At 42.0% G+C, this 17724-nt stretch overlaps 2 protein-coding genes across 2 annotated transcripts in view; one reads left to right on the top strand and one right to left on the bottom strand.

Moving 5' to 3' along the window:
* Nucleotides 1–2409: 2409 nt before the first annotated feature.
* Nucleotides 2410–6660, bottom strand: dexi (Dexi homolog (mouse)). The gene is made up of 2 exons (XM_086155884.1): nucleotides 5815–6660; nucleotides 2410–5647 (listed from the first exon to the last, which is right to left on the bottom strand). The coding sequence occupies exon 1, from the start codon at nucleotides 6214–6216 to the stop codon at nucleotides 5947–5949; it is 270 nt and encodes an 89-aa protein (XP_086012010.1). The 5' UTR covers nucleotides 6217–6660; the 3' UTR covers nucleotides 2410–5647; nucleotides 5815–5946.
* A 260-nt stretch (nucleotides 6661–6920) lies between these two features.
* The window catches only part of clec16a (C-type lectin domain containing 16A), a 64989-nt gene continuing 54185 nt past the window's right edge, over nucleotides 6921–17724 (top strand). Inside the window, exons 1-5 of the mRNA XM_086155015.1 lie at nucleotides 6921–7127; nucleotides 7571–7699; nucleotides 8102–8235; nucleotides 8650–8798; nucleotides 9485–9590. Coding sequence (XP_086011141.1) covers nucleotides 7054–7127; nucleotides 7571–7699; nucleotides 8102–8235; nucleotides 8650–8798; nucleotides 9485–9590 — 592 coding nt within the window. The 5' untranslated portion in view covers nucleotides 6921–7053. The remainder of the gene's footprint in view (nucleotides 7128–7570; nucleotides 7700–8101; nucleotides 8236–8649; nucleotides 8799–9484; nucleotides 9591–17724) is intronic.

Raw genomic sequence — 17724 nt, 5'->3', positions numbered from 1 at the left:
AAAAAGACCTGTAATGCCTTGAGGTTTAACATTTCGAACTTTCAACATATCAGGAACGCGCTATCACTAGAAGTTGCAAAGTCCTACCTTGATGCCATGATCATATCCCACATTTTATATTGCATATCATCCTGGTCTCAGGCTAACATTACAACCCTAAAATCTCTGAGATCTTTACATAATCAAGCCCTAAACATTCTTGATAAAAAGCCAAGGCACTATCATCATTGCTATATCTTGGGAAAATATAAAATATTAAGTTTTGACAACTTGATCAGGTACTCTGATATCCGTCTGGTCCACAAAATCTTACATAACGCCGCCCCACCTCCTCTTAAGACCTTCATCAAGCCTCGCTCCCAACTCACAAGTCGAGTGCTAAGGTCGATGTCTAGAGGAGACTGCAATGTTCCTAAAAGAAAGTCTGCCTTTTCTCATCTGCCTTTTCCTGTAAAGCCGTAAAAGAATGGAATGGGCCTCCAGACAATCTTAAGAACATGACTGATTTTCACACCTTCACACAGGCCGTTAAAAATTTGATTCTGGAGCACCTAACATGCTCGCTCTAACAATGCCAGACGGGTATTTTGCCATCAGATGTTACCCTTCTGGGTAACATCTGATGGCCCCCAGATTACCAAAGTAACAATATCACAACAATGGCACTTTCAACTTGCAAAATACATATTTTATTGCCTGTTTATATATTGTATAGTTATTTTATTGCCTATCTGTATATTTTATATATATTGTCTATTTTATACAGTTTTATATTTGTATTGTCCAGGACTACAGATGGAAATTAGCTATGAGCTATAATCTGGTACAAACATCTCTGCCTCTGTGTTTAATGTATTTGTACACTTTCCTAATAAACTTCTAAACAAACAAACAAACAAACAAACAAACACAGTTTGAGAGTGACAACAGCAACAGCTAGTGGCAGTAAACACCACTCTCAAACCAGAGAGCTCTGCCCTGACCTTCAACTCCGAGGTGGTGAGAACCCTGAGTGGATCTAAGGTCAACACAACCCCTGAACCAGACAGAATCTGTGGACGGACCCTTAAGTACCGTCTGAGCAGCTCCTGGTAAGGAGTCGACAGGACTCCTTCTTCAGCCTTATGGCTACCTTACCACTGTTGTCCACCAACAGCTGGTGTTTACCTCCCCAGAGGGCACCAACCGCCTTATTGTCACAGCTTATGACCAACTTGGACTCTGTATCCCTGCCTACCCAGGGACATGGTTGAAGTCCTGCTGGAGGTGGGAATTGAAGCTCTGACAGAAGACTCTGCCAGACATTTCCAAGAGATTCTTTCAATACAACTGGGCCTTCCTCCTCTCCCATTAGAGCCATCTCACCACTAGATGGTGATCAATTGACAGCTCCACCCTTTCATTCACCCGAGTGTCATGTGGCTGCAAGTCAGAAAAACACAACTACAAAGTAGATTATCAATCAGTGGCCTATAGCATCTTGGTGCCATGAGTACATATGAACACATTTATGCCTGAAAGTGGTGTTTTTTTATGGACTGTCTGTTAAAAGCATAGAAGTCTAGTAACAAACCACTGATCGGGTTCAGATCTGGGGGCTGTACTTCCCAATCATGCCCTTCCAGGTCTCACTGTTATTCCCCAAGTGAGTATGAAGTCCCCCAGTAGAATGAGGGAGTCCCTGGCAGGAGTGCTATCCGTCCAAGGACTCTAGAAACTGGGAAATAGTCTGAGCTGTTTGGTGCGAACAACACCAGAACCCATACCCCCATCTGAAGGTGGAGGGATGCTGGGCCACCGAAGGATTCTCCAGCCCTCGATAATCCTAGCCAATGCACAGTCTCTCCGGAACAAGGTAGATGACTTGCAAGCAAACGGCAAGTTCCTCTTTGAATACAGAAGTGCTTGCCTTATTGCCCTTTTCAAGACATGGCTCAAGCAGCATGATCTGCAAACCAAATAATCAATAGATGGTTTTGTGAGCCGTTGTGTCTTGACAGAGAGCCCAGAGTGAAAATCACTGGGAGATGGACTCTGTCTGTACATAAACAAAAACTGGTACAAGATTGCTGTGGTCAGACGATCACTGTGCAACGCCGATATTAAACTTCTTTGACTCCTTTTGCCTGTCTTATCTCCCCAGGGAGTCCATAAATATTTAGAGTCCTTGTATACATTCCCCGAAGGCAGATACAGCCACCCAGGTCATTGTGGATTCAGTCCACAGGCATCAGAATATCCCACCAGACACCACCAGTCTTATTATGGGGGACTTTAATCACTGTAAAATTGGGAAGCCGCTCCCAACCTTTCATCAACATGTCACTTGCCCCACTAGAAACATAAAATGTCTGCATCTTTGTTACGGCTCCATAAGATGCATGTATAAATCATTTCAGAGACCTGGGCACATATGAAACAGTGTGGTTTATTTTTGTCCAACATACAAATGTTTAGTTCAGGTTTTATCAACGGAATCCATACAACTCCTCCTGGACAGTTTCTTTCTGGCAGATTGGCACCTATTCATGGATAGCATTGTGAAAACCAAAGAAATGATAAAGAGGCATCCAACTAACCCGCCTGTTTTATTTATATCCAGGTAGTGGAAACCGCACGGCCATACAGATACCTGGGAACTATAATTGAGAGTAACCTGACTTTCAAGGAAAATACTGAGTCAGTCTGTGCCAAGGCCCACAAGTGAACAAGTGTTGCCGGGGGCAACTCCAGAGTGGAAAATATGAGCATATTGATTGCCCCCAACTCGGCGCCAACTCAGCGCATGCATATTGAGATTCAACCCAGTAGGACAGAGGGTAGCCTCCCTCTATCTTCGGGTTGGGGGACAGGTTTTGACTGTTTTGTGTACCTATACACTCAACAGTAGTTCAGACTACCCACCCTTTTTTGGGGTCCCTTAAGGGGCTGTTAGAGAGCACTCCTGTTGGGAACTCCCTCATCTTACTGGGGACTTCAATGCTCAGGTAGGTAGTGACAACAAAACCTGGAATGGCTGATTGGGAGGAACTGTTCCCCCGACCTGACCCCGACCGGTGCTCTGTTACTGGACTTCTGTGTTTTTGATGGAATGTCCATCACAAACACCATGTTCAGATATAAAGGTGCGCACATGTGCACGTCAGCACCACACCTTAGGCCGCAGTTCAATGATCGACCATGTGATCATATCTTGAGACTTGAGACCGCATATTCTGGACACTCGGGTGAAGAGAGTGGCAGAACTGTCAACTGATCTGCACCTGGTGGTGAGCTGGTCCCGATGGTATCAGAGGATCCTGGTCATACCTGGCAGACCCAAACGGAGTGTGAGGGTGTGTTGGGAATGTCTGGCAGAGGACTCTGCCAGACAGTTTTAACTCCCACTTCCGTCAGAGCTTCAACCACATCCTGGGAGAGGCGGGGGACATTGGGTCCGAGTGGGCCATGTTCTTTGCCTACATTGTTGAGGCTGCAGAGCAGAGTTATGGCTGTAAGGCGGTTGCTGCCTGTCGAGGTGGTAACCCCCGAATCCCCCCAATGGCAGAGGATCCACACAGCTGAAGTGAGCTTTCTCTGCAGGGTTTACCTTAGAGATAGGGTGAGGAGCTTGGCCATCCAGGAGAGATCAGAATAGAGTGGCTGCTCCTCAATGTGGAAAGGAATCAGATGAGGGGGCTCTGGTTGGGATGCCTCCCTGGTGAGGTGTTCCAGGCATGTCCAACAGGGAGGGGGCCCGAGGGAAGACCCAGGACAAGCTGGAGGGTCTATGTTTCTAAACTGGCTATTGAACACCTCGGGATTCCCCCAGAAAAGTCGGACCAAGTGCCCGGGGAGAGGGGAGTCTGGGCCTCTCTGCTTTGCAACCCAAACCCGGATAAGTGGCAGACAGAGGATGGATGGATGGACAAATTAACCCTCTCAGGCTCAAATTAAGTTGTGGCGTAATTAGCTAAGTAGCATTTAGCTGTTGCAAATCTGCAACATCTGCCTGGAGAAGGTTAACATGAATCCAACATACTGCAGCGAAGGGATAAATGGAGGTGGAAGCTGCTATCTTTCACTCAGAAATGCACACAGTCATCAACACACAGGAGTTCCCTCAGGCTACCCACTGATTGACTCACAACAAACAAACCAAAACAAAGAAACATGAATTTCATCCATTACTCCAATTGCTCAGTGTTGTAAGATAACAGGCAACTTTAAACATAAGAGTGGCTCTAATTGCCCATCACTCATTTTCATTACCACATTTATGTTTAAAATAAATCATCACTTTGAATAGCTTGTACGCATAATTATCAATCAATAGCCAACACTGATATTAGTGGTGATATCAGTAGACAAGTTATGTTTACAAAATTGCAGCAGCACACCACCTAGTCTACTCACTGTACCTTACACGTGTTAAAACTAAAACATGAATATATGAGGCTGTTTTATTTGAATAGCTTAGTACTGAATGCATAATAACAAGGTGCATTAATAAATGGCAGTAGGTCCATTTAAATGTAAAACACAATTTTATACAATATATACAGAAGGGGGTCACTGCTCCATCAGTTTTGGGGTCCTTGTCCATAAAAAGCTTGAAGCTAATTCTCTACGGATTTAATTTGTTAGCCAGACCCATAAAATTACTTTTTCTCGGTATTGCCTTCAATGAGTTTGTCTTCAAAAATTTCAGGTAATGTGCTGAACTAAAGGTGCTCCTCAAAGATGCATAGTATCTTAAGTATTTTTGAGGAAGAAAATATTCAGTAAATTTGTGATGCCAGCCCAGAAAATGAGATCTTCTACCAAAAATAGCAATTGAATTTTCATGATTGCACTAGCAGTACTATCTGATCGCCATGTAATACTGAGTCCAGTTCAAAATTGCTGTGTTGGAATTATGATGCCAAGAAATGTCAGGAAAATATTAATTGACAAATTGGGTAAAATAAAAAAGGAATATGCATCAAACAAAGGACAGCTGTATCATGCCCAGAAAGTCTCACATGTTATTAGGGACTCTTCAGTTTTAGGACCCCCAAACACGTTTATAGTTCTCTTAAATAGCTGCACAACCACCTATGATTGATTAGCAAAATCAGCATGAAAACATGGAATTTATCCCTAAATAATGGGGATGCAAGCAAAAAACTTTGAAAACATAAAAACAATTATCACAAACTGTATACTGGGATCAACTGAGCAACTTAGAATATTTGTTTTTCTTCTCAGATGCTGCAGCATTTCAAATTTTTAGAGAAACAAAAATGTGTTTCAAAAATCATTTAATTTAGCATTTTTGTACAGCTTCAATATTGTTTTGGTGCCAACCTAGTCAATTTAGAGAAAACCTTTACACAAGATGTTCAAACTGGCTGCAATGAATTAAAACATACTCCTTTTCTGTGGAAACACATTTTTTAATATACAACTTTCATTCATAGCAAGTGTTTTTTTCCACTGGGTCTAAACGATAGAAGCTTGAGTCAACCCTCAGATTCCTGAACAGTATCAGGTAAGCTGACAGAATGAAACGGACAAGTGATCCAGTGCTGATCCAGTGCTGAGAGCTCTCTCGACAGGGCAATAGTTGACATACAGCAGCTCAAATGAATCCCTTCTTCAGGCTTGCTTTTGACTGAAAACAAACCTAAAAGCATATGACACACAAGTTACCACTGATGACCATCTAAACATTTCTTACAGCTGAAGAAGCTTAAACCTCACATCTATATCAATGTTTGTTTTGATTTTGCTTTGTAAATTAAACAACACAGTTTAACATCAAATTCATGACACAAATGAACAAGTGCTTACTTTTCAACTGATAATATGAAGGTGGTGAAGATTGACTTAAGGCTGGTATATTGTGGCTCAGATCCCAGTATTTTCATCATCATCATCATCATCATCATCATCATCATCATCGCCATCTCAACTCTCTTCTTGTTATTCAAGATATCCCTCAAACACATCCATCTCAGTATCTGTCTCATACGGCAGAGAAGCCGGGTCAGATAGCACCCCGAGGTCCACCAGCGCCTGGTCCATATCTTCAGGCAAAAAGACTATCCCCACGTTCAGAATGATGTATTCCAAGAGAAAGGCATAGTAGACAATCAGGACGTTCACAAAGAACAAGCCCAGATACAACATATATGAGAGTTCACCCCAAAAGGATTCCGTCCAATTTAATTGTGCATAAATTGGCTGTGTCATAGAAAAAAGCCACGCAAAACGCACAGGGTGTGTGCCGTCACTGCTTGACGTTTGCCTAAAGTGGTGAGATTGAGGTGTCCATTTCGACTAATCGTACTACACGTAAGTTCTCGCTATGCAGACAGGGCGTGATATTCTTTTTTAATTACGATCCTGATGAAGTAAGACGGTAAAGAGAACGCGTCAAGGCGATTACTAGTAAAACAAGGCGAAGTCCATAAAAATAACAAGCTACCTTTAAGATTTGCGAAATTCACACGCCAGGGCAGCCAGTCGGGACTAAAATTGTATAACATATAGATGACAAAGACACAACTTCGTTATCGTTCTCTAATTGTATATAAGTACCAGAAACGCGGGGACATCCTCAGCTCCCCTGTGTAACCCCCTCTAACGTTTAAACGTCTTTCCGAACATTTTCTGACCACTGCATCTAAACAGTTTCGCCCCATAAGGCAATACGCAATGATACGATTTCTGATTGGCTTCAATGATTTACATGCTCTTCTGTGACTGGGTGGTTAAGCAGTCAGTCTCATTGTTGTTCTCAACGAGTGATCGTCGCGTTTGTAAACGTCACTGCTGAGCGAATTAGGAACCGATGTAGTTTTTTCCCGTGTAACCAAAGCGTAGGACTCTATTTGCTCTTGTATGCCGAGCAACTGAGAAGAACACAAATTCCCAGTTTACCAATCCGATACTGTGGTTATGTAATGATTTGTTGTCGCTGTAATCGGCCCGTGTGCTAAGAATATATTAAGAAATGAATAATTCTGGATAGTAGCTTGAGCGAAATAACGTATCCGCCATTGCAGCCGTCCTTTTATCACTACAGCCATGTTCGGCCGGTCGCGGAGTTGGGTAGGGGGGCAAGGGAAAACTAAAAACATTCATTCTTTGGACCATTTGAAGTGAGTAGCTTGCGCTAACTTCGATAAGCTAGCACTAGCTAGAACAAATGTGAGGCTTATTATTGAGAATTAGTTAACACGGTAAAATGACTAACAAATTGTATTGGCCCAGATCTATAGTTGTAAATAAAACCGTCCATTTGTTCGTTTACGACCTGAGTAAGTTCCCCATTACACCCAACTGGCATGGAAGATTTCTGTTCTATTAGCTGTGGACAATGCTGTCAATATCCACGCGAAACAACTATAACAAGCAGAGAATCAAACGATTGAATTTGAAGGCCGTGCTCTGTATCACAGATATATCATTGTAGTTTGGTTAATCTTTGAAGTGCTGTGTATGAACGTTGCTCATCGTTGTCCCTGCAGTCCACCAATGATGTATTCTATTCTAAGCTTTTAAGATTTGTTTCTGCTGTTCTTCCTTTACCTTTGTCCTTCAGGTATATGTACCATGTCTTGACTAAAAACACCACAGTGACCGACAACAATCGAAACCTGCTTGTGGAGACTATCCGATCCATCACAGAAATTCTGATATGGGGAGACCAGAACGACAGCTCAGTGTTTGAGTATGTCCAATTTTTCATCAAATCCTTTGCCTTCACTGAGTTGTTTTTCCCCTTAAATGAAAATTGCAGCACTTTTTATACTTCTTGAATATGTAAGCATACAAATTGTCTAATAGCATCAGTATTTAACAGGTGAAATGCTTGTTAATGTAACATTGACCGTTATTGATATTTAAAAGGAGTTTTTACTTGGACGCATCATATTAGGTATCGTTATTACAGATTCAGACTGGAAACAGCAGCAGAAAAAGCAAATGCTAGATATAACATGTGGCGAGAAACTAATCATTATGTTAACCACTACCGGAACAGAAGCACTCTTTTTTTATTTATTTATTTTTTTTATAAACAACCACCTGTCATTTTGAAGAAATGATACCTATTAATCCTTAATGTTTTCAGCTTCTTCTTGGAGAAGAACATGTTTGCATTCTTCCTGAACATCTTGCGTCAGAAGTCTGGCCGTTACGTATGTGTTCAACTGCTTCAGACCCTTAATATATTGTTTGAGAACATCAGCCACGAAACTTCACTATGTAAGCATCTTCATTATTGCTGATTAATCCAAAATACAACTTTGTCTGTGCTATTAAGGAACTTGATAAAACAGCTGCAAGTTAACATCCCCAAATCTTGAGTTTTTATTGTCTAGTTAGTTTTTATTCTCTAGTTTTATCCTCTAGTTCTGATTGTTGAAAATTGCAGTGCTGGAGTGTTTTCTGGTAGTGCATTATTTTCTATTTAATGTCTGCTAATTTTCTTTTTTTTTGAATATACAGTGTATAGAAGCCAGCTGCACTTGGTTGGCAAATTTAAACCTTGGTGTATGATATATATGCCCCGTAAGTTTACTGAAGTTTGGTGTCAGTGGTGTTTTCTCTTCTCTTCTCTTCTCTTCTCTTCTCTTCTCTTCTCTTCTCTTCTCTTCTCTTCTCTTCTCTTCTCTTTAGATTACCTTTTGTCGAATAACCATGTGAATTCGATCATCGTTCACAAGTTTGACTTTTCAGATGAGGAGATAATGGCTTACTACATCTCCTTCCTAAAGACACTGTCACTTAAACTAAACAGTCACACAGTGCATTTTTTCTACAACGAGGTAAGCCCACAGATAATTTCAAGATTAGAAAAAATGCATTTGTGCATGAAACCCACCAATATCTTCCAGCAAGTGACACTTGTCGTATCTATTGGGTGATGGAGGAGTTAATGTTAGACTGCTAGCTGTGAATGCTAGTAATGAAGCTTTTGTATGGCATTACGCTTGTGGTTATGGAGTGTGAGCTAATATCAGGTACTGGCACAGCATCACTGCAACTTCGTATGTTCTGTATAAACAAGCACGATTTACATGACATTCACTTCAGTGATGCAATTTTCTCTGTAAAAGTGATTTATTTAGTATACACAGGAGGGCGCAATTGAATTGATGCCCCCTACCCATGTCAGAACCAAGAGATGACTTTCAGAACGTGTATATTTTAACATCTTTTGTTCTTGAAAAGCAACTTGAAGAGTTGTCACATTATTACCTTTTCTCAATTTTCTTTTGTGTGACCACCAAACCATTGCACACTGAAATTTGAATTTTAACACTTTCCTATCCCCACAGTAGTCTATCAGTGTTGTTCAAAGAAATAGGTAAATCAGCAATATGAGCTGCTTTATAACAAGACCAATTTTCTATTTGGATGTTTTTAATTAGATTGTTCTGTCCATCTCTCTATGTCTATCTTGAGCAATGGGGTATATCTCTTACGGTCTGTCTTTGTGTCTCATACACAGCACACTAATGACTTTGCCCTTTACACTGAGGCTATTAAGTTTTTCAACCACCCTGAAAGCATGGTTCGCATTGCAGTCCGCACCATCACACTCAACGTCTACAAAGGTGAGTACCATGAACATGTAGGTGCACAGGTTTAAACTGCACAGATGTAATCATTAGTTAGACCTTTGTTCAAATTCTTGCTTCATTCTGTAATGCATGAGTCTTACGAACAAGTAAAATTTTCACAAAATGTACCCAAGCATTAAATTTCCATTTTCCTTTGCTCCTTTCCATCCAGTACTGCTCTCAGGATATTTGGACTTTTTCCAAATACAGGTTTTAATTTCCTAATTTGTAGGGTCTATATTAAAATTCATAACATTAACTTTGTGATCAACATGTATTTGGTACTTAAAATTGCCTCATATGGCCATCTTTTTTTTTTCTTTGCACACACATTCTAATATGACTAAGCACATACAGGAGCCTCAGCTCAAAATACATTAAATATGTTCTCATTGGAAGTCAACTTTTTTAAAATGATATGTTTAGCTATATGTTCACCACGCCCTTATAAATAGACTCCTTATGATAGCTGATGCTGTATTAAGCAGGCATTGCTTTCCTCCCCCTTTACTAAGTATGAATAAGTAATAATAAGCAATCAACATTCAGTCACGTAAAAATAAAATGCATTACAGTGGTACAGCGGTTTTCTAAACAGACTACTTCCCAAAAACTAAGTTTGCACACGGAATGTTTGTGATAATATGCCCTGGTACGCAAACAAAATAGACTAATGAACAAACTAACTGCTAACAGGCTGCTAGCCTCTAGCCGAGGTAATCATTTTTGTGTCAGTCATGTTTTAGCATTCATTGTGCAAACAACCTGGCTGAAGTCCATATTCACAGTGCTTTGTTTTTTGATTTTATTTGTTTTTCTGTCATTTTGAAATTGTATGTCCACAATAGAGGTGAAAGAGAGAGTAACAAAGCATGAACAAGGCATTCCTCTTCTGCATGTCGCCTTGCAGTACATTTTGGAGATCATCAGTCTACTACACTGTTGAACAAAGAAGCAGTAAAGACAGGTTTTTCAATCAAACATTTCAAAAATGTAAAAAAAATGTAAATCACAATTTTCTTTATTATTATTATTTGATATGAACGGGGTACTGAGACTTTATATTAGAATGAGATTTAGATTTCATAAATTACTCCTAGCTAGTTTCATATGCTATTTGATACATTTTAATTTTTTGGAAACACAAGGACTGTATAAAGCTGCTGTTGCTCCAGTGTATTTGTCGTCGTTCTGATCATGTGTCTGTTTGTCTATCATAAATTCTCATGCAATTAGGTTAGCATCTTTTTTAAATCATATCCATTACAAAAAATATGATTTTTTGGAATTCTCATGTAAATCAATTGATTTACCATTGAACCTGGTAAGTTTACGAACAGACTAGTCATTTTTAAATGCATTTATAGCTTTCTAAATCCTTTAATTCTGAGATGTCAGAAGAGATGTCTTATTTCCCATCTATACCGGCCAATGAGTTTTACCTACCGTATTTTCACAACCATAAGGCACTCCGTACTAAAAGGCGCAGTCTCAGTTATGTGTGCCATTATTGTATTTAACACACACATAATGCGCACCTTATTATAGTGCGCGGGTTTTATATACAATCCATGCCCACACTTCACTTCACTTTTAACGTTATCACGGTGTCCTGTACTACGTCCACCCTACAACAACAACACACACACGAGCATACAAGTGTGCGTATTTAATAATAGAGCTGGAGCAAAACTGAGTTTGGTATTCACATTTTTTTACCAGAAATCGTCATCAATCAAACCCATCTAAGTCCTCATCCTCTGTTTCTGATTTTACCAGCTTCGCTAAATCTCCATCAAACATGCCAGGTTTACTTTCTTCACTGACAGAGTCACTTTCCGTGCCGTGCGGCTCCTCGAAATGATGCCGGCTTTTGCGAAAGCTCGAACAACAGTGCCAGCAGACACGTTAGCCCAAGCATCTGCAATCCATTTGCATATTGTGGTGTAACTCGCCCGGTGCTGCCTTCCACTCTTAGTGAAACTGTGGTCTCCAAGAAGACTTTTTGAACCCCATTGTGCGTATCGCTATCGTGCTGGTCCCCTTCTTCTCCACCGTGTCACTCACTGGGATTTCGAAAGTGAGCGGCGCCTCGTCCTTGTTAGTGATGTGGCTGGGCTGGATGTGTTTGTCTGTGATGTTTTCAGGGTTTTTAAAACAACGATGTTCTGCATAATGCACATACCCGTTGTTACCTCCCTCTTAACTATTTTACATCTTCATTGAACATCAGAAGTTATCTTTAAGAAGAAAGAAGAAAAATCTTTGTCATATTCAGTTATACATTGAGGAAAACATCTGTGCAATTTAACCACTGCATTTAACCCATCATGGATGAGCCAAAAGCAGCAGCAGGTAGCTACTGAGCAGTGGCAAGAGAGCAGTTCAGAGTTTCAGTGTCTTGCTCAACGACACTTTGACAGGCAGGAGGAGCACAGGAAACCGAACCTGGAATGTCCGGTTCCAAGGATGACTGCTTTAACCCCCAAAGCCACACTACAGCCAATACATTCAGTCAAAACTGTTCCACCACCCCAAAATAGATGAAACAAAAAATTGAGAGAACTGCACTGAACATGACATGAAGATCATATCTGAAACTAGCTTTTGAATAACCATAGATATTTAGTATTCATTCATTGTATTGATGGAAAAGAAATTAGTTTTCCCATTCATCCATCTATCTTCTATTACTTATCTGGAATTGGGTCGCAGGGGCAGCAGCTGAAGCAGAGGCCCAGATCTCCCCCCGGCCACTTGGTCCAGCTCCTCCAAGGGGATCCCATGGTGTTCCCAGGCCAGCCTAGAGACATAGTTTCTCGAGTGTGTCTTGGGTCTTCCTTGGTTGGACATGCCCAGAGCACCTCAGAAGGGGGGCGTCCAAGAGGCATCCTAACCAGATGCCCGAGCTACCACATCTGACTCCTCTCCAGGAGCAGCAACTCTGCTCTGACCTCCTCCTGGATGACCGAGGTCCTCCTCTGAGACTGGACACACGGCAGAGAAAACTAATTTCACCCATTTGGATCCTTGACCTTGTTCTTTCAGTCATGAGCTGCGGGTTATGACCAAAAGAACAAAGTCGCGGGTCACTGAGGGTAGGAATGTAGATAGACTGGTAAATTGAGAGCTTTACCTTTTGTCTCAGCTCCTTCTTGACCAGGACTGACCAGAGTCCGCATCACTGCAGACGTCGCACCAGTCCACCTATCGATCCCCTATTCCATCCTTCTCCCACTCATGAAGAAGACTCTGAGATACCTGAACTTCTCCTCAGGGAGGAGGTGGCCTCCTCCCTGACCACCCCCAGGTCAGGGAAGAAGTCTAACACCCTGGCTGAAATTCTGTCCGTAAAAGTTATGAACAGAATCAGTGACAAAGGAGCCCCTGGCAGAGTCCAACCTTCAGCAGAAACGAGTCCAACTTATAACTTTCAATGCGGGCCATGCTCTGGCACTGATCATACAAGGACCGAACGGCCTGTATTACAAGGTTCGGTACCCCATACTCTTGGAGGAGATGCGATTGAATGCTTTCTCCAGGTCCACAAAACACATAGACTAGTTGGGCAAACTCCCTTGCGCCCTCAAGAACCCTGCTGAGGGTGTAGAGCTGGTGGACTGTTCCACGAGCAGGACAAATATCACATTGGTTCTCCTGGATCCAACCTGTTGGACCTGCCGAGGGTCTACAGCTGGTCCACTGTTCCACGACCAGGACAAAAATCCCATCGCTTGTTACTTGTCGGACCCTCCTCTCCAGTACCCCCAAGTAAACTTTTCCAGGCTGAGGAGTGTGATCCCCCTGTTGTTGGAGCACACCCGATCCCCCTTTTTAAAGAAGGGGATTGTTGTGCAGTGAATGGAGCTAGAATTAGTTAATAGTAATAACTAATAATTATCAATGTGGATTATTACTTATTTATCCAAGTTAATAAAATATCATTCATTCTATAATGATATTAGCCTTTGTTTGGGTCACCACCAGAGAAGCTGAAAAATAATAACTAAGTAGTGGAATAGTCTCAAGAAAAAGGTATTTATCTAAAAATGTCAATTTTTAACAATATTGATGTTTGGACGAATTAGGTGTAAATTCAAGCACTGACCCTGTCACACATTCTTTTCATATTATACGCACACAAAATACCAGGAAACTCTCCTTTGAAATATAACAGGTTATTTAACAACCTGAACTCAACCAACATAAAGTTGTAGATAAACCAGATTATATCCTGAGCCGGTCCCAAGCCCGGATAAATGCAGAGGGTTGCGTCAGCAAGGGCATCCGGCATTAAATATCTGCCAAGACCCAACATGCGAGTCAACCATAACCATATCATACCGAACCGGTCGAGGACTGGATTAACAACGACCGCCATTGGTACTGATGACATACAGGGTACCAGTGGAAATAAGGCTACTGTGGGCGGAAGACGAGGAGGAGGGTGTGTTCAGAAGCAGAGAGAGAGGAGGAAAGGAAAGAGCCTGGGACTGGGAGTAGGGACTTTGAATATCGGGACTATGACAGGAAAAGGTAGGGAGTTGGTCGACATGATGAAGAGAAGTAAGGTGGATATACTGTGTGTCCAGGAGACCAGGTGGAAAGGTAGTAAGGCTAGAAGCTGAGGAGCAGGCTTTAAGTTGTACTATTATGGTACTGACAAGAATAGAAATGGAGTAGGAGTTATCTTGAAAGAGGAGTTTGTTAGGAATATTCTGGAGGTGAAAAGAATGTGAGAGACTTATGAGTCTCAAACTGGAAATTGAAGGTGTGATGCTCAATGTTGTTAGTGGCTATGCCCTGCAGATGGGATGTGAATTTGAAGAGAAGGAGAAGTTCTGGTATGGGTTAGATGAAGTGATTCAGAATATCCCCAGAAATGAGAGAGTGGTAATTGGTGCAGACTTCAATGGACATGTTGATGAAGGCAATAGAGGGGATGAAGAAGTGATGGGCAGATTTGGTATACAGGATAGGAACACAGATGGTGGTAGATTTTGCAAAAAGGATGGAAATGGCTGTAGTGAACACCTTTTTCCAGAAAAAAACAGGAACATAGGGTAACTTATAAGAGTGGAGGAAGGACCATGCAGGTAGACTACATCTTGTATAGACGAGGTAACCTGAAAGTGATCACTGACTGCAAAGTAGTTGTAGATGAGAGTGTAGCCAGACAGCATAGGCTGGTGGTTTGTAGGATGACTCTTGATGACATGGAAGATCAAGAGGACAAAGGCAGAGCAGATGACAAAGTGGTGAAAGCTGAAAAGGGAGGAGTGTTCTATGGTTTTCAAGGAGGAGATGAGAAAGGGTCTGGGTGGTCAGGGTGAGCTTCCAGATGATTGGACAACAACAGCTGGTGCTATCAATGAGACTGGTAGAAGAGTGCTTGGTATGTCATCTGGAAGGGAAGTAGATAAGGAGACTTGGTGGTGGAATGAGGAAGTATAGGAGTATATACATAGAAAGAGGTTAGCAAAGAAGTAGTGGGATACTGAGAGGACTGAAGAGAACAGACAGGAGTACAGGGTGATACAATGTAAGGTAAAGCTAGAAGTAGCAAAGGCAAAACAAGGGATGATCTATATAGGTTGGCGAAACAGAGAGATAATGATGGATAGGATATACAACAGGTCCGGGTGATTAAGGATAGCAAGGGAAATGTATTGACAGATGCTAGAAGAGTGATGGAAAGATGGAAAGAGTACTTTGAAGACCTGATGAATGTAGAAAATGAAAGAGAGGCAAGGGTAGAAGACGTGACTGTTGTAGACCACAAAGTAGCACAAATCAGTAAAAGTGAAGTGGAGAAGGCATTGAAGAGGATGAAGTGTGGAAAGGCATTTGGTCCTGAGGATATCCCTGTGGAGGTATGGTAGTGTCTACGAGAGGCAGCGGTAGATTTTCTGACTCGATTATTCAATAGGGTCTTAGAGAGTGAGACGATGCCTGAAGAATGGAGCCGAACTGTGATGGTGCCTATTTTTAAGAATAAAGGGGATATGCAGAATTGCGGCAACTATAGTGGGATAAAGTTGATGAGCCATACAATGAAGTTATGGAAAAGAGTAGTGGAAACTAGACTGAGATCAGAAGTCAGCATGCGAGGGGGTCAGTGGGGTTAAGGGAGTATGGGGTCACAAGGCTGTTACTATTAGCCATCCAGTCACTGTACAAATATGAGAGCTCGACCAAATCCTTGGCAAAACATTAGATATTTTTCAAGTGGGTGCTGGGCTCCACCAGGGTTGCCCTTTGACACAGATTCTGTTCATGATTATCAGAGTAGTGGATTGGTGGTGGAATGAGAGTGCAGGAGACTATATAGAGAAACAGGTTAGCAAAGAAGAAGTGAAACACAGAGGGGACTGGAGTACAGGGAGATGCAGTGCAAGGTGAAATTAGAGGTTGCAAAGGCCAAACAAGGGGCATAGAATGACGTGTATGCTAGGTTGAACAAAATGGAGAGAATGATTAATACAGGTTGGCAACACAGAGTGATAGAGATGGAAGGGACATGCAGCAGGGTCATGTGATGAAGGATAGAGAGGGAATTGTATTGAGAGGTGCCAAAAGAGTGATAGTAAGATGGAAAGAGTACTTTGAAAAGTAAAGTGAAGTAGTAGTGAGTGAAGGGTAGAAGAGGTAACTATCATGGACCACAAAGTAGCAGAGACTCATACAGGTGAACTGAGGAGGGCATTGGGCAGATTGGAAAGGCAGTTGGTCCTGATGCTATACCTGTGGAGGTATGGAAGCATTAAGGAGAGGCGGCAGTACTTTCTTGCTAGATTGTTCAAAAGGATCTTAGAGAGTGAGAGGACACCAGAGGACTAGGGAAATCTTATGGGGCCAATTTTTAAGAATAGCCATACAATGAAATTATGGGCAAGAGTAGTGGAAACTAGACAGTGCAAACTCTAGCATTTGTGTGCAGCGGTATGGTTTCATGCCTAGAAAGAGTACTACAGATGCAGTATTTGCATTGAGGACGCTAATGGAGAAGTACAGAAAAGGCCAGAGGGAGCTGCATTTTTTTTGTAGATCTAGAAAAAGCATATGACAGGGTGCCAAGAGAGGAGCTCTGGTATTGTATGAGGAAGTTTAGAGTGGCAGAGAAGTATGTTAAACTGGTGCAGGACATGTTTGCTAGCTGTGAGACAGTGGTACGGTGTGCGGTAGGGGTAACAGAAGTTCAAGGTGGAGGTGGAACTCCATCAGTAATCAGCTCCGAGACCCTTCTTTTTCACAATGGTGATGGACAGGCTGACAGATGAAGTAAGACAGGAATCTCCATGGACTATGACATTTGCAGATGACATTGTGATCTGTAGTGAGAGCAGAAAACAGGTAGAGGAAAATCTAGAGAGGTGGAGGTAAGCTCTGGAAAGGAGAGGAATGAAAGTTAGTTGCAGCAAGACAATATATGTGTGTGAATGAGAGGAACTCGGGTGGAATAGTGAGGCTACAGGAAGTGGAGATCAAGAAGCTGGAGGATTTCAGGTACTTGGGGTCAACAGTCCAGAGCAGCGGAGAGTGTGGAAAAGAGGTGAAGAGAATGAGTGGATAAAAGTGTCAGGGGTACTATATGATAGGAGACTATCGGCCAGAATGAAAGGAAAGGTGTACAAGACAATGGTGAGACCAGGGATGCTGTATCGCCTAGAAACTGATACAATGACGAAAAGACAGGAGGCTGAACCAGAGGCTGCAGGGATGAAGATGATGAGGTTCTCTTTGGGAGTGACCAGGATGGATAGGATCAGGAATGAGTCTATCAGAGGAACGGCACATGCCAAATGTTTTGGAGAGAAGGTCAGAGAAGCCAGACTTGGATGGTTCGGCCATGTACAAAGGAGGGATAGTGAATATATTGGTAGACGGATGCTGAAATTAGAGCTGCCAGGCAAGAGGTCTCAAGGACAACCAAAGGGAGGATTTATGGACGTTGTGAGAGAGGATATGAAGGTAGTTGGTGCGAGAGAGGAGGATACAGAGAATAGGGTTAGGTGGAGAAAGTTGATTCACTGTGGTGACCTCTGAAGGGAAAAGCCAAAAGAAGAAAAATAAGTTATTGATATAGTCTACAACAGTGCGTGCGTGTGTGAAAAAGGGCTGTCAAAAT

Source organism: Fistularia commersonii, chromosome 11 (genome assembly GCF_037954325.1).
Source record: "Fistularia commersonii isolate RoL2024-O1a breed Wild chromosome 11, RoL_Fcom_v1.0, whole genome shotgun sequence".
NCBI classification, from domain to species: domain Eukaryota; kingdom Metazoa; phylum Chordata; class Actinopteri; order Syngnathiformes; family Fistulariidae; genus Fistularia; species Fistularia commersonii.
The sequence above is the reverse complement of the archived record's forward strand: the minus strand, read 5'-3'. Positions and strand labels throughout refer to the sequence as shown.